At 40.6% G+C, this 27,126-nt stretch overlaps 1 protein-coding gene across 3 annotated transcripts in view; it reads right to left on the bottom strand.

Annotated features, from left to right (window-relative positions):
• The window catches only part of LOC144591998 (hippocampus abundant transcript-like protein 1), a 63,512-nt gene that overhangs the window by 28,044 nt on the left and 8,342 nt on the right, over positions 1-27,126 (bottom strand). The window contains exons 1-4 of one of the 3 annotated variants that reach the window (XM_078396136.1): positions 14,080-14,917; positions 13,295-13,390; positions 11,571-11,633; positions 347-474 (exon numbers count right to left, since the gene is read on the bottom strand). In XM_078396136.1, coding sequence (XP_078252262.1) covers positions 347-474; positions 11,571-11,633; positions 13,295-13,390; positions 14,080-14,106 — 314 coding nt within the window. In that variant the 5' untranslated portion in view covers positions 14,107-14,917. Of the gene's footprint in view, positions 1-346; positions 475-11,570; positions 11,634-13,294; positions 13,391-14,079; positions 14,918-27,126 lie in introns of those variants that run through there. The other 2 variants (XM_078396135.1, XM_078396137.1) reach the window with 2 other exon arrangements.

Here is a 27,126-nt window from a genome sequence, read left to right as displayed (position 1 = left end):
GGGTTAAATCCAAAAAATGATCACTTGAAAATACTTCTCTCCAAAATTGTTTTCATTCGGAAGATAAGGTGGTTCAAAACTGTTAATACTCCCTGTCCTGTCTCATACCAAATGTACCTTTACCTTGCAGCTTAATAATACTTTGATGTATCGTACTTGGTCACATTACATTTTGAGACAATACAAATTGGTTCACATACTAATTTATTTAATTTCCAGGATACTTATTAACCCACTTTTAATTTATATAACTGTTAAAACTGCAACCTAGGTACTTTCTTGCAATCCTATCCTTCCTATTAGTTCTCATACCGAACATCATGTGATCATAACTTGACACACTTACCACGGACTTGCCCTCATTAATGGAATTGGGATACATGTGAAAAACACCGTTAGTAAGAGAAATGATCTTCTCCCCCACACATCAGACAAAGCACCTATTAGTGGAGCACTCATGAATGATAAAAAACCCTAAAAAGGAGATAGAAAGCATAGAATTACGCAAAATTGACTAGTTATACATTACTACAACCAAAGGCTTCATCACAAGGAACAAAAAATGATAAAACTGTAATGCACACTAGCTATTATACAGAGCCCCCAAAATTCAATTAAACCATTTGCCACCTTCACCTAGCTGTTCTAAGCAAAATATGTATACATTTCCTTAATATTGAATATTAGTCCTAATTGCTGAAAAAAGCAGTTTTTTTTGCACAAAAAAATTTGGATTTCTGACTGTACTGCATAAGTACGTTTTATCTTAATTTTGAAATACGCAAGGACCAAACAGCTAATTGAAACACAGAAATGTCTTATTCAAGCAAATCAAATAAATTTGAATTCACACATAGCACCACAAAATAACACAACCTAGGTCCTAGGATGGAGTTGAGGGGGGAGGTAAAGGGACAGGTGCTACATCACCTGTTATTGCAGGGATAGTACCTGGGGTGGGAGTGGTTTGGGACGTGTTGACCTGGGAGTTTCAGAGGGAACAGTCTCTGCGGAAAGCAGAAAGGGATGGAGATGGGAAGATGTGGCCAGTTGTGAGATCCCATTGGAGGTGGCGAAAATGTTGGAGGATTATATGCTGTATGCGACAGCTGATGGGGTGGAAGGCGAGGACAAGGGGTCCTTGTTACGAATGGGGGAAGAGGGAGCTGCGGGATATCGAGGAGACCCTAGTGGGAGCCTTATTTATAATGGAAGAGGGAAACCCCCGTTTCCTAAAGAATGAGGACATCTCCGATGCCCTGGTATGGAACACCTCATCCTGGGGGCAGATGTGGCGTAGACAGAGGAACTGGGAGCAGGGGGATAGAGTCTTTACAGGAAGCAGGGTGGGAAGAAGTGTAGTCAAGATAGCTATGGGAGCCAGTAGGTTTGTAGTAGATGTCAGTCAATAGTCTGTTTCCTGTGATGGAGACGGTGAGATCTAGAAATGGTAGGGTGATGTCGGAGATGGTCCAAGTGAATTTGAGTGCAGGATGGAAATTGGTGAAGTTGATGAAGTTCAATGATCTATTTTACAATTCCCTTGATCTCCATTCTCTTTGTCATGTTTTCACACCATACAATTACTTATCTATGGACCTCCTTATCTATGTACCTCCTTTTCCCCTGACATCAGTTTCAACCCAAAACATCACTCAATCTTTCTCTCCAGAGATGCTGCCTGTCCTGCTGAGTTACTCCAGCATTTTGTGTCTGTCCCATTCAGAAGGTTGTAAAAGCCCAACAGGACAAGCAATGAAGTGAGAGGGAAGTGGATAGGCAAAGTTTGGTGGAAGGTGATGGGAGGAACAAGAGGGTTGGGGTAAGCAAAGATGGCAGTCAGGTGGTAAAGCAGTAAGCAGATCTTGCTGAAGGAGAGGGTGGATTTAGAGAAGTATTTCAGGAGAGGAGAAGGAAACATACTACATCTCTTGATCCAAAAGCAGGATCGTAAAGGCACTTAACTCATACCTTCAGTAAGTTCAGCACGTCGGGTGATTAAAATACAATCACCATTAAAATGAAGGTAGTCTCAATGCAACATTTAAATTATCACCTTGCTTCCTGTTAATAGATTGATTTCCCCCTTATCATCCCATTAGTTTCAAACCTTTTACAATTTTGACACCACCCGATTATTTTCGACAGTTAATCTTGGGATCACAGTACAATGTATAATAGTGCTGATTTTAAAAGCCTTTTAATATTGTTATAAACGGCCACACATCTACTTCACAATAGAGTGGCAATTTTCTATTGTTTTAGAAAGCTCAAGGGGGAGATGGAAATTCCAAGCACTAGGTCGGAAACTGATGCTTTCCCTCTCGGGTGAAAGCAATCATATATGCAAACCAGCCAGACTTTATGGCCTTTTGTCAAAGGCGTTCCTTTGCTATTCATACTCAATGCATGGTGTAGATTGGAACCAACGTCTCATGCCTCACCAACTTCCTTTGAAAGGTCCGGTTTGCATTCTTAAATGTCTAGTCTCCAGATTACAGACCGATTGGAACAAAGAAAGTCAATTCGCTCATTCCAAGATAAATAAACGGAAACCCAGCTGCCAAGCATAAACTCTAGACCACAGCAGCTCAGTCATACACATTTTCATGTTTTCTCTTTGGATTAAAAACAATTGCTCAGAATAGGGGAATCAAGGACCAGAGGACATAGGTTCATGGTGAAGGGGGAAATATTTAACAGGAATGAGGGGTAACTTTTTCACAAAGGGTGGTGGATTTATGGAACAAGCTGCCAGAGGAGGTAGTTGAGGCTGAGACCATCCGAACGTTTAAGAAACAGTTAGACAGGTACATGGATAGGACAGGTTTGGGCAAGTTGGACTGAAGAGCCTGTTTCCACACTGTATCTCTCTATGAGTCTAATTACTTCGGATGCAGAAGAATCTACCAAATTTTCAAATTATTTACTTAATATTTCATATCAGGTACATAGATAGATTGGCACAAAAAGACACGCAAGGTAGCTGTGAGTAAATGTCCCTGTCCACAATTGAATGTAACATTAAAGGGCAAGATAAAAGACATTTGAAAGATTAATCAAATGCAAAATGTTGTACATGTATAGTTAGTAATATGATTGTTTTAAAAAGCATAATGTAGTGGAAGCTAGAAATTTGAAATAAACTATAAAATGTCAGAGCAATACATCAGAGAGGCAGGCCCACCAACCCACATATCCACGCCAACTAGTACTCATTGATACCAGTTGCATTTTCCAACACTTGGCCACGAACCTTCTATACAATGGCAATTCAAAAGCTCATCTTACAAACTTAAGGCAGTTTGTTTCAGATACCTGCAGCCTACATATGGGGGGTAAAAAAAGCCCACGTTTTTTCTGATTTTTCTCGGATTTAAATTTCCTACCCCTGGCTTTTAGACACAAGAGGGAAGTTTCTTACTATGTACCCTATCCATTCCACTCATCATTTAGTATAACACCATCAGGTCACCCTCCGCCTCTTGTGCTCTAAAGAAAATAAATTCTCTCATAACTAAAATGCTCCATCCTACGTAACATACTGGTGTATATCGTATGCATCTTTTCCATAGCAATCACATCCATCTCACATTTTGCAAATAGAACTACAGACAGGTAGACATCAACTGCAGCCTAACCAATATTTATCAGTTGTACCACAACCTCCCTACTTCAATATTCTATGACCTTACCAATGCAAGTATCCCATATGCCTTCTTCATCACCTCATCTACTGTGCTACCATCTTCAGGGATTATTGGGCTTTCAAGATGTAACCAGACATGTTTTGGTGGCAGTACGTTCAGCTACCCAGCCCCAAACATCTTAAAACGCCAAAAGGAAACAATTTGCTGGAGTAACTCAGCGGGTCAGGCAGCACCGTTGGAGAACATGGATAGGTGATGTTTCAGGTCGGAATCCTCCTTCAGACTGATTGTAAGGGGAGGAGAAAGAAAGCTAGGGGAGAGGAGAGGCAGGACAAAGCTAGGAAGGTAGTGGAGGAGGGTGGACACAGGCATGGGGAAGGTTGATAGGCAAATGGTTGGAACAAAGGCCAGAGATTAGAAACTGAAGGTGTGAGGTAAAAGGATCAAAGATTGTGAAACCGGAGGAAGGAATGCGAGAGGAGGGGGAGGGGAATAGTGAATTACTCCCCTCCCCAACATTCCATCCTCCAGGTTCATGATTTGTAACTCTTCAATCCTTACGTCCCGCACTTTCCGATTTAATCTGTCCTTTGTAGCAACCATCTGCCGATCAATCCCCCCTCCCCTCGCTTATGTCCACCTATTTATTACCTGCCACGATTTGTCCCGACTCTCCTCTCACCCCCCACAATCAGTCTAAAGAGGTGACTTGACCTGAAACGTCACCTATCCATGTTCTCCAGAGATGCTGCCTGACCTGCCGAGTTACTCTAGCACGGTCCTTTTGTTTAATCCAGCATCTGCAGTCCCTTGTTTCTACCTTAAACCACCATCTCAGTACATGTCTGCAATTTTATGTTCCTTAAAATGTACTACTTTGACAAAGATTTATTCATCTGCATTATATCTCCTTCGTTGGTTTAGTCTCAATTTTTGTTTGAGAATACTTCGGCAAAATTACTTGAAACATTTTGCTACATTAAAGATACAATGTAAATATGTATTTGTTGTTGATTTCTACATTGTATTTTTTCTAATTAGAACATTTACTGTACAATCAGAAAGAATGTCTTAAGTTTACTGCAGTGAAAAATCAATACTTGGATTTCAACACACTGAGATTTAAAATCCACTAATAATTGAAGCAGAAACATGTACTCAGTGAATCTAATTCACATGAACCACAGACATTAGGCAATGAGCTTATTCACAATGAGAATGAAGAAATATAGACCATTTCCAAGAAAATGGACTGTCCTCATTTAAATAACTTCCCCAAAACACAATAATCCCATTTTTTGTATTTCATTTAAAATTCCCAGAATAAGATTGTGTTAAACAAATCAGATCTCTGGATTGAAAAAGGAGAGGCTCTGGAATTACACATATTCCTTCTATTTACATTTAAGTGAAATTAAATGCAAGAATATCCAGTACTGCTTAATCTTGCATCACAAGAATATTGACTGCTTAATTTCTTTCCTTAACAATGGGGAAATAGAATGCAGAATAGAATGGGGAAATAGAATGCAGAAGCAATGTAATGCGGTCACACATTACACGAACAAAAAAAACCATACTGCACAGTAGAGTTGAACAAAACATAACAAACAGATGACATTTAGTAGGTCAGGATAGCATCTGAAAAACAAATACATAATTTCTTCAGTTCTTTTTATTTGCAATATCCGAAATATCCATTGAATGGTAATGTAAAAAAGTTTTAATGGAGGCAGATAAGAAAATGACTTGTAAGGTATCGAGATAATTGTCAGGAAATGATCATTGCCCTATTGTTTTCATGCTATACAATTAACGGTGGAGATCATTTGTCCTTCCTGTGTGCAAGTTGTGCTTCTATTTGCCTGCTAATGTGCTTCTATTGTCTGCCAACTGTATTCTGACAATGCAAATCCAAGACTAAAAATAATTGCAAGCTGGTGGAAATCAGGCAGTACTTCAAAGATCAATTGTTTTCACTTAACTGATATCCTAATGATGGTGGGCTTGGCTATTGGGGTCTGCCGAGAACAAACGGAACAAAGTGGGGCCTGGAAAGGGGGGGGGATGGGGAGGCTGAGAAAGAAAGGGGAATGGAGTGGGGCCTGGTGCTACGTGCGGTGCATTTCATTTCACTGCACATCTTGTATGTGTATGTGACAAATAAACTTGACGTAAATCGGACTATTCGGTACTTTTGTTACTTTGTCGTACACCCAGACATGTGGCGACACATGGTTGCATGCAAAGCCAACCATTTCACTGCAACTTCGTACAGATTATTATCTGAACGGTGTCACATCAGGAAACGGGGAGGTGCAATGAGACCTAGGTGTCCTTGTACTTCAGTCACTGAAAGTAAGCATGCAGGTACAGCAGGCAGTGAAGAAAGCTAAAAGCATATTGGACAAAATGGCGGCACTGCCCTAGCAGCTGCCGCTCACCTGCGGTCCATTTGTCTTTGTGTTTTTGTTGTTTTTTGTTGTCTTAATTGTAGTTGTGATGTGGTGTTTTTGTGTTTATGTACTATGTGTGTATGTGGGGGGGAGGGGGAAACTAACACTGTAAATTAGTGTGTCCCTTCCGAACGGAGACCCGACCTTTGTTTTCTGGGCCGTGTCTCCGTTCCTGCTGCGGCCTACCATCGGCCCAACTCCTGGAGCTGTCGGCCTCCAGGGCTCTGGTTCGCGGAGCCCGCGGATCGGACTTACCACCACCGGAGCCGGCCGTCTTCGGAGGCTGCGGGAGCAGCTGCGACTCGCCTTAGGTTCGGGCCGCGTGGATTCCGACATCGGGAGCTCCGGCAGCGGCAGCGTGTTCGCCCACCCCGGATCGCGGGGCATGGGTCGCGGACATTTCACCGTCCGGCGCGGCCTAGGATGGCCGCGGGATATTTCTCTGCTGGGCGGGGGCTTCAATGTCGGGAGCCACGACCGCCCCGACGTGCAACAACAGCGGCAGCAGCGTGTTCGCCCGCCCCGGATCGGACTTTTCATCAGCGGAGCCGGCCGTCTTCGGAGGCTGCGGGAGCGGCTGCGACGCGACGCGCCTTGGGCTTGGCCCGCTGTGGACCGTCCGGCGCGGCCTGCAACCACAACAACCTGACTGCGGGCGAGGCACAGCGGGAGAAGGGAAAGACATTGTGGCCTTCCATCACAGTGAGGAGAGAGAGGACTGGAGGAGACTCACTGTGATGGATGTTTCTTTGATGGATGTTTCTTTTTTGTGTGTTTTTGGGGTTGGGTGGTTTGAGTGCCTGTTTGATGCTTTTATTGTTGGACTGTGTTTTTGGGGGTTTTGGGGTGTGTGATTTGAATGCCTATTTAATGCTTTTATTGTTGGACTGTGTTTTGGGGGGTTTTTGGGGTTGGGTAATTTTGGGTGCCTGTTTAGTGCTTTTATTGTTGGACTGTGGGTGATTGAATTAACATTTTGTTCAAGATGGCCGCGCCGTTGTGTTTGGCTGCCTGCCACTGTATGTTTCTTTTTTTTCCTGGTCAGATGTACAGCACTTTGGTCAACGTGGGTTGTTTTTAAATGTGCTATACAAATAAATTGACTTGACTTGACTTGACTTTGTAGCAAGAGGATTTGAGTGTAGGAGCAAGGAGGTCCTACTGCAGTTGTACAGGGCCCTGGTGAGACTGCACTTGGAGTATTGTTTGCAGTTTTGCGCTCCTAATTTGAGGAAGGACATTCTTGCTATTGAGGAAGTGCAGCGTAGGTTCACCAGGTTAATTCCCGGGATGGTGGGACTGACACATAATGAAAGAATGGATCAACTGGGATTATATTCACTGGAATTTAGAAGGATGAGAGGGGATCTTATAGAAACATATAAAATTCTTAAGGGATTGGACAGGCTAGAAGCAGGAAAAATGTTCTCCACATTGGGGGAGTCCAGAACCAGGACTTTCTTCAGTCAGAGAGTTGTGAATCTGTGGAATTCTCTGCCACAGAAGACAGTGGAGGCCAATTCACTGGATGTATTCAAGAGAGTCAGATATAGCACTTAGGGTTAACATAATCAAGGGATATGGGGAGAAAACAGGAACAGGGTACTGATTCTGGATGATCTGCCATGGTCATATTGAATGGCAGTCCTGGCTTGAAGGGCTGAATGGCCTATTCCTGCACCCATTTTCTATGTTTCTATTACATGTGACAATAAAGTATAATTCATTCATTTATATAACGATCCTTGAAAATACATAAATCCATCTCTGGACAGCAAAATTTTAGCACCGATGAAACCGGCCTTCTTGAACATGTAGTCATGTACTTTCAATCTGTACACAAAGGCTAGGAATAGAATGCAACAGTCGCCTTTATCCAGTCAAAGAGCACCGAGAACGTGTGTAATCTTATAATCATCAACTCTTGTTATAAAAGCATTTTCTCAAACAGTCTGTGACCCATAGCACTGTGGCCATAGCGCCATGTTTAAAGCCCACAGCGCTGTGGCCGGTAGCGCTATATTTAAACCCCATAGTATTGCAGACGGTAGCGCTATATTTAGAACCCATAGCGCTGCAGCCGACAGCTCTTTGTTTAAAATCCCACGCATTAAGCCGACAGCGCTCTATTTAAACCTTTGCGCGCCAAACCAGCAGCGCTGTGTATTGATTTGCGCGCCAAGTCTGTTGCGCTGTGTGTATTGATTTGCCCGCCAAGTCTGTAGCGCTGTGTTAGTTCAAGTTTATGTACGAGGGGTTCTCCGACGAGAGCGAGAGAGACGTGTCCTGCTGTAAAACGGGATCATGCGCATACCGAGACAAGTATTGCTTTTGTCCTCTCTTGCCAATAAAACTGATTTGCACCTAAACAGACGAGTGAGCCTTTTTCTATTCTACTAGTCAGATCCTTGAACCTGTTTGTTCCCTTGTAACCACTCTGCTGACAATTGCCACTCAACATCAAATAGAAAACAAAACTGGCACTTACAGGTCTATTTAGTTCTGTAATTTATTAAATAATTTATCCAATAACCACAGAAGATAGATTTTAGTAAATGCATTATATAATATCCATGAAGCACTGCAGGTAGCATGTTTATCTGGTTGAAAATCAAACATATTTTCAGACCCAAAGACTAATATAGTTTTATACTGATGTATATATTATTTGAATACTCAATGTAAATGGAGATGTTTAAGAGAGGTCAAAGAACTAAGACCTTTTTGACTTTTCTCAGAAATTACAGTTAAAAAAGGGACAAATTTAGATGGCCCTCAAAAACTGATAAACGGTTCACAATATGTTTTCCGACCACCTGCTGCTTCCAATGCGGATAGCACAACAACTTTGTACTGTCTACACATTTGTTGCATGTACGCCAAAAAAATGCAGTTTGTTTAAAATGTGGTTGTGCATGGGGAGGAGACAGCAGCATTTGAAGCTACCCTGTGCTGCTGACCTGCCAGTGTACACCTTTAAAAGAGAGAGGTGCATTGTGTCTGCAGAAGGTTTTGTCAGGCATTCTGCGCATCATTCTGATCTGGATAACATTTAGGAAAGGCATTAAATAAGAACTTGCTCCATAGTTTTCTGGAGCTACATCAGAGAGCATGACAGGTAAGATACAAATTAAGAGAGAAGATTCCCATCTTCACAAGACACGTGAAATCCCTTCAAACGCATTGTCAAAAACCTTTTGTGATTAGGAGTCAAGCCCCAAGGACCAACAGTGTCAGAGAAAGTTCAGATCTCAAGTGAATAACATCACTGAATGCACCTTCAAAAGCTGTATCCCAGTAACTGCAACACCAACTCTTAACACTGCACCATTCCCTTGTCTTCTGTCTTAAAAGTTTATCATCTGGTTCTCAGATTCAGCTATTTGTGGCTCCATCCCACTCTCGCGTGACTAGGACATGTAGCTGCTAACCAATCATGGCAGAGACATTAGCCAAACATGCTGCAGATGACGCACAAACAAAGCTAACCCGTGGGGAACTTTGACAGCATCACTGCACTCACACTGAAGAGATGCATGTTCCCCTTGACTGGAATGATATTGTCAGAAGAGACAGCAATGACCCGTTAGATGATGGCACCTTTATATTTAATCTTCTGTATAGCATTATATTCTCTCTAGTTCCACATATGGTTCCATTTTACAAGCTTCCAATCACGCAGCAATGTCATATAGTTTGTCACAAGTATCGAACCCACCCATGAGCAAAGCTATACAGCTTAGAAGAAGCCCCATAAACAAATATATGCTTTACCAAACACTGAGACCTGTTCAGAGCTGGTATCTCTGAGCACTTCATACATCCCCGATAAGCTTGGCTTTTGGTATGTGCATGACGTGTCAGGGTCAGTGTTACACGACGAGGTGACATGTGCAATCAATAACTATTCTAGGAACGAACAAAGGAGCTCACTATTCTGTGTCAAACATAAATATGGTAAATATTTATCTTTCTTTCTGGACATTTACTCCTTTGCAAGATTGATTTAGCAGAGATACGCTATTCACCAGAAAGGTGCTTTTATTTTTCACAGGTTACAGCCTCGGGAGATGTATAGGTAAATTTCTCTTCTCAGACAAATACAAAATCCATCCGTAAGCAAGTCTAAGCATGCAACAGAACATTCTTGTGTAACCCGATGGAAAATCAAGCCACTACATTGATCTTTTCCCCAACCATGGATTGGTTTCTACACAAATAATTGTTTATAAAATTCCTTTGAATTTCTGGCAGATTAGATAGGGATCAGTATGGTTTCTATGACAGCTATAACTCTTGCCAAATGAAAAGCTGCAGCATTGGTAGAGCAGGAATGTAAAATATAGGAATGAAGAATTTCCTCAAAGCTGATTTGTTTGTAAAGAAGAGATACTGCCTGTCAAATGCTGCTTCTAGCAATGTCATTGCAAAATAGATTCCACAATGTCATGCCACTTTCAACAAAATGCCAGGCATGTGCATTAAAATGTGCCCATAGTAACATCCAGGAATCTGGACTGCCCCCAAATTCCAGGGCATCAAAGTATTGTGAGTGAACTACAAGGCTAAACATGACATAAATGAGGTAGCTTAACTCTCATGTTACTTGGTTTACCCTATCCCTAATTGAATAGCTCTGACGAACTTTTTAGTCGGTGGCTTTCAGCAGCTCAGTTAGCCTAGACTTCTGGGCTTTGCCAGTGTGGCTACTGCCTTCAGAAGAGAAAACTAAACAAGGCCTTTGCTGTGTTGCAGTGTGAATTACATATTGATCGATTCTTACAGCAGGTTAACCACAGAATGATTTTGTCAAAGAATGTATTCAGCATTCCAAAAATATTTTGAACTAAATTCAACAATGCACGAGTATAAAAACAGCATGACCAAATCTGAAGTTAATAACTGGGACATTAACTATTTCTGAGATTAATCTCAGAAACATAAACTAGAGTTATGTTTTTTGTGTAAAATGGGAGGCTAATTTTTTCAGCCACATAGCCATACTATCAAATAAAATATGCATTTTAGAATATTAGTGACTAGTATAAAATGCTTCCAGAAACAAATAAAAAATATGCCATCCTAACATTCTTGTATTGTTCTTTGAATTATGTACATGTGCTAAACTTTGTCAGGAAATTCTTGGCAAACATCTTTTAAAAATATAAATGATCGTATCCAAACAGAATTGGCTCTTTAGAATATAGTGCATTTCATAAGTTACGTGTTGTTTCTGTAAAGCAGGAACTGAGTGCAGTGGGGAATTTCAAGATAACAGTGCACTGACTTAGTTCTGTATTTTCTGTGAGAAAATTCAATCATCCCAACATCACTTTTAAAATGTATTGTGATAGATTTGCATAAGCATTTGCCAGTCTCACATGTGATACACACATCTTTATCCATTTCTATAAAATGATATCCAACTTTGTTTTTGTGAAGTGAATTGCAGAGCCATTCTTACCTTTACACCCTGAATAAGGCCATTCATTAAAAATGTATGTTTAGGAAAGGTTTCATGCAGAACCTGCAAAAAAAAAAAGAAAAAACATTACGTATAAAAAAAGAGAAAATACAAGGTAATAGTTTCTTTTCAAACACAAGGTTAACAAATAACACTTCCACTATGAGAGAAACAAAATTAACCAAGATTCTCATGCCTTGCTTTACCAAAAGCCACATTTGTAGACTAGTGTAAACGGACTGCAACAAATGCTGTAAGTCAAAGAAGTTTTACACACATGGGTGGTGAAGATCAGCAAACAAGGATATTGACATTTTTCATGAAATGGAAAGAGGCCCATCGGCCAAACAAACCTACAAACCTATTCCATAGGAAGGAACTGTAGGTGCTGGTTTAAACCAAAGATAGACACAAAAAGCTGGAGTAACTCAGCGAGACAGGCAGCATCTCAGGAGAGAAGGAATGGATGACGTTTCAGGTAGAGACCCTTCTACAGAATGTACAAACGTCTGAAGAAGCTTCTCGACCCGAAACGCCACCCATTCCTTCTCTCCAGAGATGCAGAGTTACTTCAGCTTTTTGTGTCTATCTTCCATCTATACCATTCCTCCATTTCCCTGTAATCTATTCTGTCAAATGCCTACCAACTCCACTCTGATTACACCCCAGGTAATTTACTGCAACTAATTATCTTATCAATTGGCATGATCTCAGGATGAAGGAAGAAAGCAGAAAGTGTTTAGGAAACTTGTGCAAAGGCCAGGACTAAACCCAGAGTGCTGATGCTATGAGCAACTCTACTGCATTTTTGATCTTCATTCGCTAAAGAAAAAAATATCAAGTACTGACAATGCAATGCCAGGCAAGTGTTAGACAGCTTAGTTTTTCTCTTGGGTATTGTGTAGCTCTCTGCTTGGAGCAATAAATGAAATTACTCCAGGATTAGACTATATTCTTCCCTCTTTAGTTGAAGGCTGCTACATAGAAAAGCAGGAAATTGATGATGGCGCAAGAAAATTCTGGTGAGGCAAAAAAGAAAAGGAAAAGTGCAAATAGCTTAGCTGAAAAGACAAGCAAGTAATAGGCAATTAAGCGAGGCACTGAAAAAAGACATAAGGTACCATTGTAGACGGTTTAGAAAATATAGAAATATTGATAAAACAAGAAAAAGTTGCCTGGTTACAGATTTTTCGCACCCACAACTAGTTCTTGCAAATAGTTAAGGAACAAAAGTACGAACATAAATCAATCTTCTTTTCTTCACTCCCACCCTACCTTCTCAATAAATGTTATAACAGGTAACCGTAATAGTGTAAAAACAAATGACTGAAAAAAGTAAAATCACTGATGACATTATCATTTTTTTGCATTTAAAAAGGTTTTATCTGAGCAGTTGAAAAATCTAAGACTGTCAACAGACATTAATTCAGTGGGGAATGTTCTTAATTTCTTGGACATTGTAACAAGTGTCACAATGACTTTATTAGTAAATTGGCAAACAGTAGAAAATTGTATTCACTAATTTAGGACACAAATTTTCATTTCCAGTGCCAGGGTTTCCATATCAAGAACATTGCTGTATTCAAAAAAGTGTTCATTACACTTTTCAATGCTCATTGTTCCAAAAGAATGTTATGTCCTTACTACTGGGCCAATTCAGTAAAAGGATATATTGTGTTTTATGAAATAATTGCAAAGTGTGCCATGAAACATATTTTACTTACTGTTAGCATTGGAGTGGTTAACAGTCCCCAGGCAAAGAATTCTAAAAAGATGACGACTACTGCATGATAAACACTAGGCCGACCAATCCCATGTTGCTGAAAAACAATGAAGAAAGTGTTAAAGGAGTTTACTACAGGAACAAAAATGATTAAACGGCAGTGCAATCCATTATTTTGTGCCAATTTTAAAGCAAAACATTCGGTGGTATTATCTCGCAGCAATACAGATATTTAATCTAATGGATAAATTCATATTAAGTAAAAAAAATAGTAAATTACAGCCGATGCTAAATACAGACAGGTCTCAACCTGAAACATCACTTATCCATGTTCTCCAGAAATGCTGCCTGACAGTTACTTCAGCATTTTGTATGCTAAATAGAGACGGTGGATAAGCCCAATTAAGTTGTTACAACATCATGCATTCTCTCTTAAACCATGCAATTAGTTTGGCGATTGTGCTATCACGGTAATTGATTCCTATTTAAATTTATGATCCTTCACTTTGCCAACATCTCCGGTCAGTCTGAAGAAGGGTCTCGACCCAAAACGTCACCCATTCCTTCTCTCCAGAGATGCTGCCTGTCCCGCTGAGTTACTCCAGCATTTTGTGTCTATCTCCGGAATACAATATATTCTTCTACCTTCATGATCTTCTGACTCAAAGTTCGCATTCAAATCCTTATCCTCTAACCACCTTAATTTATACAAGAGCTCCCTCCTAAAGCACAACATTTTGTCACATCTCCAGCTGTAATGTATCTTACAGGGGAAAACTCTCTTACCTCGAAGGAGATGTGATTTTTTTCCATATTGTATCTCCGTCCCCACTGCGGCCTAATGTAAGGGTTAGCATTGGGCAAGCAGCTATGTGAGTACTACTGTAGGAGTAATCTGTAAGACCTCTTGTGGTTTTTTTTAATGTGCAGCACAATTCATGGCTGGCTGCATCTGTCTGATATCAGCAACTAGCTCTCAAGGTTCAGATCTGTCAAGAAAAAACTCCTACCCTATGTGACTAAGTTTCCTTTCAGAGATGTGACAAAGTTTCGTTTCAGAGATACGACCAGGTTTCGTTTCAGAGAATAGAAAAATCACATTGGACATTGTAAAATTACCATATAAGGCCATAACAGAAAGCCTCCGGTGCACTGGTATGTGTGTGTATGTAAACAATCAGAGAGAGAGACTGCACTAGCTGCCCAAGTGTCACTGGACGTTTTTGCAACTAGACTCTCTCCCACCTTGGTGAGTGCAATAAAGAAGTTAAACGAACTCGGTTGTCTGACTGTTTTCTGTTAATAGGTCACAGACTACAACACTAACATCGAGGAGTTGGCGGCCTCCAATAAAGAGCAAGACACCCAAATAAATGTTTTACATGAACATCCACCACAGCGACTACCCCACATTCCTCACTGTGATGGAAGGCAAAAAAGTTCAATCTACTTCCCTTCTTTGTTCTCCCGCGGTCGGGGCACTCGAACCTTCCGTTGTCAGGGCGATCTTGGCTCCCAGAGCCAGCGGTCGAGCCCTCCGCTTCGGGGAGATCTAGCCCCCACATCGGGGGTATCTCTTTTCCAGATAATGATTAACAGAGTTTAACTTGGACCAACTCCTCAACTTAGCCCAAATGCACAAGACCATATAAGGGATCGTTTACATACACACACACATTTATACCCTAACAGTGCACCGGAGGCTTTCCGTTATGGCCTTATATGGTAATTTTACAATGTCCAATGTGATTTTTCTATTCTCTGAAACGAAACCTAGTCATATCTCTGAAACGAAACTTCGTCACATCTCTGAAACAAAACTTAGTCACATAGAGCAGGAGGTTTTTCTTGACAGATCTGAACCTTGAAAGCTGGTTGCTGATATCAGACAGATGCAGCCAGCCATGAATTGTGTTGCACATTAAAAAAAACACAAGAGGTCTTACAGATTACTCCTACAATAGTACTCACATAGCTGCTTGGATAAGGGAGAACCAGTGGATGTATTATATCTGGACTTCCAGAAGGCTTTCGACTAGGTCCCACATAAGAGATTAGTATGCAAACTTAAGAGATTAGTATGAAGAAAGCCAATGGAATGTTGGCCTTCATAACAAGAGGAGTTGAGTATAGGAGCAAAGAGGTCCTTCTACAGTTGTACCGGGCCCTGGTGAGACCGCACCTGGAGTATTGTGTGCAGTTTTGGTCTCCAAATTTGAGGAAGGATATTCTTGCTATTGAGGGCGTGCAGCGTAGGTTCACTAGGTTAATTCCCGGAATGGCAGGACTGTCGTATGTTGATAGGCTGGAGCAATTAGGCTTGTATACACTGGAATTTAGACGGATGAGGGGGGATCTTATTGAAACATATAAGATAATTAGGGGATTGGACACATTAGAGGCAGGAAACATGTTCCCAATGTTGGGGGAGTCCAGAACAAGGGGCCACAGTTTAAGAATAAGGGGTAGGCCATTTAGAACGGAGATGAGGAAGAACTTTTTCAGTCAGAGAGTGGTGAAGGTGTGGAATTCTCTGTTTCAGAAGGCAATGGAGGCCAGTTCGTTGGATGCTTTCAAGAGAGAGCTGGATAGAGCTCTTAAGGATAGCGGAGTGAGGGGGTATGGGGAGAAGGCAGGAACGGGGTACTGATTGAGAGTGATCAGCCATGATCGCATTGAATGGCGGTGCTGGCTCGAAGGGCTGAATGGCCTACTCCTACACCTATTGTCTATTGTCACACGGTATTGTGGGTTCAGTATTGATGTGGATAGAGAACTGGCTGGCAGACAGGAAGCAAAGAGTAGGAATAAACGGGTCCTTTTCAGAATGGCAGGCAGTGACTAGTGGGGTACCGCAAGGCTCAGTGTTGGGACCCCAGCTATTTACAATATATATTAATGATTTGGACGAGGGAATTGAATGCAACATCTCCAAGTTTGCGTATGACACGAAGCTGGGGGCAGTGTTAGCTGCGAGGAGGATGCTAGGAGGCTGCAACGCGACTTGGATAGGTTAGGTGAGTGGGCAAATGCATGGCAGATGCAGTGTAATGTGGATAAATGTGAGGTTATCCACTTTGGTGGCAAGAACAGGAAAGCAGACTATTATCTGAATGGTGGCCGATTAGGAGAAGGGGAGATGCAGCGAGACGTGGGTGTCGTGGTGCACCAGTCATTGAAAGTAGGCATGCAGGTGCAGCAGGCAGTGAAGAAAGCGAATGGTATGTTGGCATTCATAGCGAGGGGATTTGACTATAGGAGCAGGGAGGTTCTGCTGCAATTGTACAGGGCATTGGTGAGACCACACCTGGAGTATTGCGTACAGTTTTGGTCTACTAATCTGAGGAAAGACATTCTTGCCATAGAGGGAGTACAGAGAAGGTTCACCAGATTGATTCCTGGGATGGCAGGACTTTCATATGAAGAAAGACTGGATAGACTCGGCTTGTACTCGCTGGAATTTAGAAGATTGAGGGGGGATCTTATAGAAACTTACAAAATTCTTAAGGGGTTGGACTGGCTAGATGCAGGAAGATTGTTCCCGATGTTGGGGAAGTCCAGAACAAGGGGTCACAGTTTAAGGATAAGGGGGAAGTCTTTTAGGACCGAGATGAGAACGTTTTTTTTTTCACACAGTGGTGAATCTGTGGAATTCTCTGCCACAGAAGGTAGTTGAGGTCAGTTCATTGGCTATATTTAAGAGGGAGTTAGATGTGGCCCTTGTTGCTAAAGGGATCAGGGGGTATGGAGAGAAGGCAGGTACAGGATACTGAGTTGGATGATCAGCCATGATCATATTGAATGGCGGTGCAGGCTCGAATGGCCTACTCCTGCACCTATTTTCTATGTTTCTATATTGCAATTAACACAGATGTCTCGCAATTAAATATCTATCACTATACCTCCGTCTTTGAACATGTCTTGCCCATTGGCAGGAATGATCTGGCAAAGATACGATGGATTCTTAGAATTTGGGTTGATAAATGTGTGCAAAAATAGTTAAAGAAAACTGCTGTGGTTATTAACAACAAACAATGGTGTTACCTCAATACAAAGTCACCTGAATGTTTAAAACACCAGAAGACAGACACAAAAAGATTGAGTAACTCAGCGTATCAGGCAGCATCTCTGGAGAAACAGATTAGGTGATGTTTCAGGTCGAGACCATTCTTCAACACCAATTGTCCTCGACAGGTAATCAATAACAATACTAGTTTAGAAGCAAAAATTACATTTCAATACAAACAATCTCAATCTTAATTCAATAATACCAAGCAGCACTTCCATCCCCGCACTCAAGCTACATGCTGTTAAGATCCCCAAAAGACTTTTCAGCGTAATGCAAGCATTACATTGGAGTATATTGGGAGTGTCGCAGCCAATCATATTGTCATGCAAGTTTCACATCAGAAATCACATTACAAATTATACTTTGAAACACTAAATTCTAAAAAGTTTGCATTTATAGAATATGCTATGTAGAATTAATACTATTTTTTGCAAAATTAATGTTGCTAGAAAGCCCGATGGTGGTGCAACCTGTAGAGCTGTTGCCTTACAGCTTCAGCATCCCGAGCTCAATCCTGACCTCCGATGCTCTCATATCCTCCCATACACCAAAGATGTGCGTGTGGGCTGGTAGTTTAACTTTCCACTGCTAAGTGTGTAGGTGAATGCGTGAATCACCATTCCACGCTTAATGTTAATTAAAACAAAGAGAACACAAAAGCCGTAGGTTAGGGTAGAAGCAGTAACAGGCAATAAACAAATGCACGCCAGGATGTGTTGTCAATATTTTATGGTTTTAGTCTTGATTGGATGTATGAAACCATACAAGCATGATTACCTTGGCTCTGGCTTTCATGATTTGCATCGGAGTCAGGAATGGTCAGTAAAGGAGACTGATATGCATGAACTATGGCTGGTTTCTTTTTATGAAATATTGCTGAGAGGTTTAACCTTTTTGCCCCTCATCCCTATTCAGTTGACTGCCACGTCAACTAAAATATGGCTGGCACAGTGGACTGCCATAGAATGAATGACTTGGGCAAACTTCTTAATTGTATGGCATCAGTCAGCGAGGATCTGGTGCCAGTGAACAGTCAGTAATTAATAGCTCGCGGTTAGTTAAGCATTACAAGTAGAGCCAAAAGTGTACACATACTCATGTTCACTCTCTGAACAATCATGAAACCTATAATCCAGGTTAATCCATGTTCTTATGCTGCCTACTGCCTTTTACTCAAGAGGAAACTGAATCTCTCTCCCACTTCAGAGTATTAATTATGTCTGACATGCAGAGATCCTAATATTCTGCATACATCAGCTGCCCTTCCTGAAAAGATCAGGGACAACAGTGACCGTAAACTTTAACCTGCTTCTCACCGGGCCGCACGGACAGATGGCTTCCTGCCGGGGAGGCCGTCATCGAGGCGCTGTGGCCTCCCGGGTGGCCACGGAGAAGCCCGGGTTGGAGGGACCGCATCTCGCGGGTCATAGCCCGGGTTGTTGGAGCCCACAGCTGGGGCCCGGGCCTACGCCACGGAGGCCTCAGGAGGGGACCCGGCAGCATTAGTGGAGAGGCCGGTGCGGCGGTCGATGATGACACCGACCGACGGACACGTGGAAGCGAAGACGCTGCTGCCAAGGGAAGGAACAAAGGAGGACCCAGCGTGGGGGGACCACCATGAGGGAGGGGGAAGAACAATGGGGACTTTCTGATGCTTAAAAGGTCACCCAAGATCAGTGCGCCATTTTCTGACAGATTTAATTCTCAGTCACAATACAAAGTTAAACAAAGCTTTCAGAAGCAAAGATAGAAAGAAAAGTTATATTTCTTAAGTTTGTTTTAAAGCACCAGAAATGCAACTGAGCGACCAGAAAACTACTTTATCTGATTGCAATATTGAGAGACCTTCTCCCCACCAAAACTAGTATAATTGTAGGTGTGGAATTGGAGGTTGTTGGTTCTGCTTTTGTGACTTTCAGAATGTGTTTAATAGACCAAAGTGATGAACAAAGCATGTTTTAAACAAGTATTTGTGTTTGACCAAAATTATGTTTAGATATGAATATGGCAACCAACTTGTTCTAATGTTCTAATGAGATTGAGTGAATATTCTGTGTACAAATTTCTTTGGCTAAAGGAGGGATCAGTTGGCAATGTTTTCATATCTAATATTTAAGTTGCATGTAGCCAGCAAAATTTTGTCCAAAATATATTTTTATATTACCTCTTGAAGCACAGATAGCTGAAGGTCTAGTCAAAGCAAATGCATGATTGAATGTGAACAATAATTCATAAAGTATCACATCAACCACACATTCCATACCCAATCACTTCCAGCACTCCGATGTACTATATAATTACAAAATTTGGTAACTATGCACTGACATTAGGATTAACCTTGTTACTTAATTAGTTCACTTTAATTGAAAAACCCTCTAATTGCAGTCACAAAAATTAACTCGGGTATTTGATTGACTTTGCTTTGCAAGCCAAAAATTAAACTGTAAAATATGAAACTCTTTTCTACCTGCAGATTTTTCTTTTCTTACACTGGTCAGTACAAAAACAACTTTTTGTTATTCCTTATTTTGGTCCAGCACAAAATACCAGTGCAATGCTTCCCTTCAGTGATCGAGGTATTGAGTATAAGTCAGGAAGTCATGGTAGTTTTATAGGACATTGGATCGGCTACATTTGTAATATTGCGTACAGTTCTGGTCGTCCAATACAGGAAAGATGCGGAGGCTTTGGAGAACGTACACAGGTTTACCAGAATGATGCCTTAATTTGAGGATATTAGCTGCAAGAGGTTGGATAGACTTTTTTTCTCTGAAGCGCCAAAGGTTGAGGCGAGACTGATAGAATATAAAATTATCAGAGATGATCAGAGTCTTTTGCCCAGGATGGTAATTTCAAATACCATCCTGAGTAGTTTTGAACATATAGAGGGTATGTTTTGTTTTTAAAAACAGAGAGGGTAGTGGTACCAAGGGTGGCAGTGAAGGCAGATACAATAGGGGCATTTAAGAGACTTTGGGATAGGCACATGGATATGCAGGGAATGGAGGGATATGGATTATGTGCAGGCAGATAAGAATTGATCTTGGTGCCATGTTTGGCACAGACATTGTGGGCCAAAAGGCCTGCTCTTCATTATACTCGATGTGGAAAGAACTGGTTATAATCTCTTTCAAATCACACAACCATAATATACAGACGTGTCCCCACCTTAAATTAGTTCTTTGTGCAAGTTTCACTGGCTTGAAGGGACCTCTGACATCTTGCATATCTTTCTATAGCAGCTTACCTGTTGATCAATTTTAGACCACTACCTCAGACATATTTTAAGGAATAGGCGAAAAAGAGCAAAATATGATTTGATCATAACATGTTAACAGCTCTGAGAACATTGTGCAATGGGAAAGCAGATTTTGCAATGGGAATACAGATTTTGTGTCAGCACTTGTAAGTCAGATTATAAGTCACAGGTCAGCACGGTGGCGTAGTGGTAGTGTTGCTGCCTTACAGTGCCAGCGACCCAGGTTCGATCCTGACCACGGGTGTGGTCTGTACGGAGTTTGTATGTTCTCCCTGTGACCTGCTTGGGTTTTCTCCGGGAGCTCCGGTTTCCTCCCACACTCCAAAGACATACAGGTTTGTAGGCTAATTGGCTGGGAATAATTGTAAATTGACCTTAGTGTGTGTAGGATAGCGTTAGAGTGCAGGGATCACTGGTTGGTGTGGTCTCGGTTGGCCGAAGGGGCCATTTCCACACTGTATCTCTGAACTAAATCAAGTCACAGTCCAACAATACACCAGTCTAGTATTTTGGGGTGCTATTAAAAGAAATGTTGGGTCACTTCAGATATCCCAAAATAACCCAAGGACAATGTGGCATTCAATGTTTTTGTGGGATTTATGGTGCATGGACTTTATGCACATTCAGTACAGAAAAGTTAAGTATAAAATATATTTTTCATTGTGAAAAACCAATAGAACAAAAACATGCAAGCAATGTATCAATTAATTTACTCACTAAAACAAGCCACAGGAAGGCTTCATTTCAGATTGGGTTAATAAATTCTCAAGAGCCGGCAGCATGTCTCATTATTTTGGAGAAACCAATGTTAACTAAAAAAAACTGTATTGGGCATCGTGAACAAATGACAGATTGTATAAACAAAGTGGCATCCTGCATTATACCAAGCAACTCCATGGCTCAGAGCCATGAATACTGCCAGGGAAATAAAACAAAGCTTATTATCACGCTGATAGTTCACCAAAGGCGAAGGTTATCATTGTCGATAAGTTACCATCTAGGAGCTCCAAAGCTGCCTTTCCCAGTGAAGCCTTGTTTGTTATATCTGGAGATATACAGGTAAATTTCCTGCGGGAGTGATAATAGAAAACATAAAAGTTATCTGAGAAACTACACAGATGAACTTTCCTCTGCAAATATGCAATGATGAAGGTAGCAACAAGGCTGGAAAATATTGTCAGCATTTATAGTTACACTGGTCAAAAACTTTGCTTGCTCTGGAAAACTCCAAAGTCTTGCAATTTAGTTTAAAATCCTAGATTTCTCCAGATTCAGGTAAATTAACACCCCGGGTCCAATATATGTTGTCACCTTAACAAGAGCCATGCTCAATGTAAAAAAAAGTCCATTGTTTGAAAAAGCATTCTACATCTCAAGTTTAATGCCAGTAAAGAATACTAGAGATTTTTTATATGTTTATTAGTTTTTCAAACAACTCACTTTTTTGCAATTATTTTACCAACAGTCAGAAGAAATTTGTCCAAACTGCAATTCCTTTAGAACAGATTGTAATAAGCTAATTTCCTCCTTTTCATTCACAGGTATGAAGTCTTAGAACTATACTGCGGACATTTATTGACATCTGCACGCAAGCCATGGCAATGCTTCACCATTTGGTATGGACATTTTCAAAGCACTATAATGGCATGTCCAATTTCCTGCACAGGAGAATTACTTTGTTTTTAATTGACTATTCCAACTATTGAATCACCTTCTGCAAAGCAAAACAGCAATTTCACTTTAAAAGTGAATCATATTTGTACTGAATAAGTTTGCTATCGAGTTTACTATTCCCTGTAAAATGTTATTACCTAATTTGATACACTGGTCAGGTCAGAGTGGGTTCCCTTTTCCAGAAGAATTCAGTCTGGATAGATTTTCCAATTGGCAACTGCAGCAGCACAAACATGCCATGGCAATTAGCCATGGAATATCTATTCCAGAAACCAAGAGAGAAAAATAATCAAGATAGATAACTCTGATCAGATCCACTAATATTTGTGATTAACAATATAGACAATTTTCTCAATTATCAGGGCCATTTTATGCTGAAGCAGCTGCTTAAAAATTCACTATATTGACAGAGGATACAAAATGGAAACAGAATTTAGCAATCTGGCCTTACACCATTGCCTTTTGGAGGATGAACAGGAACATAGGAAATGAGACAACTGGAAAAATCTCTGCAGACCATCTAGTCAATTCCTAAAAATTGATAATTTCTCAATTTAAGAGTTAAGTTCAAAACAGAAGATTGAAATTCCCACTTGCAGCAGCACAACAGATATGTAAACACTGTATTCTGTAAAAACCATAATAAACAAAAGTTCAGCATATAATAATAGTGCAAAGACAAAAACAATGCATCCAAGTCTATGTACTTCCTATGTTATTTGGAGATTGTAACGTTTAATAGCCTGATGGTTGTGGGAAGAAACTGCTCCTGAACCTGGACATTACAATTTTCAGGCTCTTGTACCTTCTTGCCGATGGCAGGAGTGAAATGAGAGTGCAGCTAGGGTGGTGTGGGTCTCTGGTGATGATGGCAGCCTTTTTGAAGCAACAATTCCTGTAGATCCCTTCGATGGTGGAGAGGTTAGTATTTGTGATGGACTGGGCCGTGTTCATCACTTTTTGCAATCTTCTTTGTTCCTGGGCGTTGGAGTTGCCGAACTAGGCCATGATGCAACCGGTCATTATGCTCTTTACTGTACATTTCATCCCTCATTTTCATACTGTATTCCACATTCCTTAAATAACCACACCCCTCCCCCCAAAAATCTCACCTTCCTTGATGCATTCATCACTCCGAGGTAGTTAAATATTCTACGTATCTTCTCCCAATTTTGGCGACATTTCTAAAGTTTATGGCCATCTGGAACCAGTGGATTTTTACTTATTTGGTCAAGCATAATTGAACTGCATCTCCCCAAACCTTTTCAATTGATATTCCTGGACACTATAGAAAATGAAACTGAACACATTCTTGTACTTTATATAGAATTATTATTACTCCTAGGAGTGGTGTTCCATGGTTCTGTGTTTTCATCCCTGGATACAATTAAGTCTCCTTACCGTTGTTGCACTTGGGTTAAATTGTTAACAATCCACCAGTGTCTCCAGCTTCATCTCCTGCTTTGCATCTCAGTACATAAAGCCATACACTTCATATCCCCAAAGTTCATTTCTGTTTCTTGCCTTTTCCATATCAAATACAGGTGCACCACCAATTGGAGTGCTAAATGATGCTGCTCCTTCATACAATACACCTTAATTTCCCTTGTAAACACTTTGAAAGGAGCATTGCACAGGAATGATCTGTATTAGACAACAAACCCCCAAAAATATCACAGAATCAGATGGATAATCCATGCAGGGTTACATGAATGGGCCAAAGTGACCTAGAAATACTCATTATTCTATTTCATTCAGTAGTGTTTATTTCAATTGAGCAGCTATGTGATCCAATTTCTGGACTCAGTTTTTAAATAATGAAGATTTAAAGGACACTCAGAGCACATTGCTAACGTTCATTTTTTAAAAACTGCAGCCACCAGCATCTGAACTGGAATAATACCTTATTACGTAATAAATTTGTTATAGCAAAGCCTGAACTGGTCTTGTTGCAAAGAAACCATTGAACCATTAATTGCAAGCAGCCAAAGATTGCTTATTTGGCAGAGGAACTGAAGGAGATTGAATATTGCACAGATCAGTGAACACCCCACTTCTGAACTTATGCTGGAAGGAAGGACTCAGTAGCAGCTGGCTGAGGATTTTGAGTTTAACTTGGGTTTCTCAATGCCACACTTGGTTAAATACTGAATGCATGCAGACATGCATTAATTCCTCAAAATACCCTGCCTGAATTGTGCCTAGAAAAAAAGATCAGCCCAACAACAGATTGGGGATAAATACCACAGATGTGTGCTTTCCATAGAGCTCAAGGGCAAAACAAAGTGTTGGCTGGCATTCTACACGTTAGAAAAGGCTGAATAATGGCAGAATACAAAATGGGAATAGGCAACATATTTTCCAAAACTGCTCCAGAAGATCTTGACAGAGATGTCTCGCATACACAGAATAGAAACCACTTCAGATACATCCACGGAAAAATGAGCAGATAGCCCCAAGAGATCAACGGTAGAGGTCAACTCTCGTGAACCTGCTGTTGGATGCAACCAGCCTACATTCTCGATTCCAGACAGAGGTTAGTTTGTAACAGACTTTCCCTACCCAATGTTATTTAAGGCAGTCTGACAAAACTCTCGGCAGTGGGAAAGGTGTGGGTCATCATTAAATTAGGTTGCTTTTGCTGTCAGGAGGAGCATTTCCATAAATAATCTGAACAGAAAAGCGGCTGTCCAGGTTATCTTCAATTCCCCATGTTCCACAGGCGATTGTTGTACCACTGGTGGCAATTGCTGTGCACTATGTAGTAGATGAATCTTAATACCCACATTGCTGTGTATTGCATATGTGCTCCAGTTATCTAAGAAGCTGAATGTGTTATCATGACAATGGCGTGTTATTCACATTTCATACAGTAAATTGACTTTTTGATATACACGTTGCCTACATGAACTTGGGTCTCACATGGTCTACCTTCACTAATTAATACTGTCTCATTATTCCAGATCAAGTGGTCTCACGAGAAGATGTCCTTCGGGAAAATGTCTTCAGAATGAAACGAATTCTGATTCCAAGAATCGCAGAAGAATCAAAAAGCAAGATTTCTGCACTTGCAGTATGCCAGAAATAAACAATGGCAGACTCTAATGAATTGTTTCAGAATTCCCCCTGAATATATATTCTATTGTAAAATAAAACTCCATGAGAATAGTAAGCCAACCAAGGATGGTAAGGACAGTATCGTGTTCAGCAGCTTATAAAGCTGTCATGAAGAGTAGTAAACCTGTGACTGCAAGATTTATTTTGGGGAGAATAAAAATCGACAGGCGCACAAGGTAAATTATGGAAGTGAAAGAGCAAGATTTTTAGTAATGTAAATAGCTTCTATAATACAAGAGAAGGAAGAGTATAACAAAAACGTTAATGCTAATCCATCGAGACAATAATAAAAAAAAATTATAGGGCACTAAAGAAACCACTAGTTATAATAAAAATTGCATACATCTCAGCAGAAAATACAAATTTTCCAGAAATGGAGAGAAAAATTAGTTTCCAATAACACAAAGTAATATTACAATGAAATTCCTAGAGAATGTAAGCTGACAATTCCGTCAATCCAATGCAGATAAGCCAAGAAAAATCTTCAGGAATAGTCTTAGTAGCTTGGAAGATGGTAAATGTAATGTTGGCATGAGTAAAGAGGGACGGGCAAAGAGAGAACTATGGACACAGAATTTCAATAACTATGATTAAGGATGCAGCTAAGGGGTGCTTAAGAACACCATAACACTTATGTAGCATCAAAGCTTTACGATGGACATTCAAAAGAGAACTTAATAGGATTTTGAAGGAAACGTATCTGCAGCTGCAAAGAAAGAGGGCGGGGACAGATTAGATTGTTCCATGAGGAAATGGCAGGACCTTGATCAGTAAAATGACCTGTTTGTGCCACAGCAGTTCTATGATGATTCAAACCCACAAGCAATTTTTTATATCAGCTCGTTTAAGTACATTAACCTGTCTGTTCATCCATATTAAAATATAATTTATGAATAGCAGAGGGATCAGCACTGATCCCTGCACTACCCACTATTAATCCCCGATGCACATTAATGTCACTCCCAACCCTATGAATTCCCTTTTATGAAACAACCTTTCGTCTGGTACTGTATCAAATGTCAGTTGAAAATCCAAAGCTCGTCCACTGGTTCTTTCTTAACTACCCTCTAGTTACAAACTCAAATATCCACATGCAAAACATAGGCACCATCATCACCCGAGAAAATAGAGAACGAGTGAAAATACTCGGCAAGTCAGCCATCATCTGTGGAGAGTTAAAAACAATTAACCTTTCAATTGAACTGTTTTTCTCTCCTCAGATGCTGCCTGATACACTGGATTTTTATTTCACCATTATTTTTATTTCAGATTTTCAGCAGCTGAAGGATTTTTTAAAAATATCAAATAAAACAGGTTCTATTAAAATTTTTGCAGATTATTGGATTTAACTTACAAGTTCTTTTCCCAGGCTATTCATTTGGCATTATTTGTAAAACATTTGTCAAAGAATCTTAAGTGATCTGAAATACAGATCTACTCAAATATAACATTGAGACCGACCGACCGACCCAAACCAGACATGAATGTTGGGTCCCATTGGGTTGCCAGGTTCCAAAATCAAAACATCCAATGAGAAATATTTTGCATTTTCACAAACGAAAACATCGAGGAAGCTAATCAACAGTTCAACAACAGGTCAACAGAGCTTTATTTGTCATTCGGTACCAAGGTACCGAACGAAACTACAGAGCAGTCACACACAAAAAAGAACACAAGACACATGACCCCAACACATAACGTCCATCAGTGACTC

Source organism: Rhinoraja longicauda, chromosome 3, assembly GCF_053455715.1.
Source record: "Rhinoraja longicauda isolate Sanriku21f chromosome 3, sRhiLon1.1, whole genome shotgun sequence".
NCBI lineage: Eukaryota > Metazoa > Chordata > Chondrichthyes > Rajiformes > Arhynchobatidae > Rhinoraja > Rhinoraja longicauda.
This window is presented reverse-complemented; position numbering and strand designations above follow the sequence as displayed.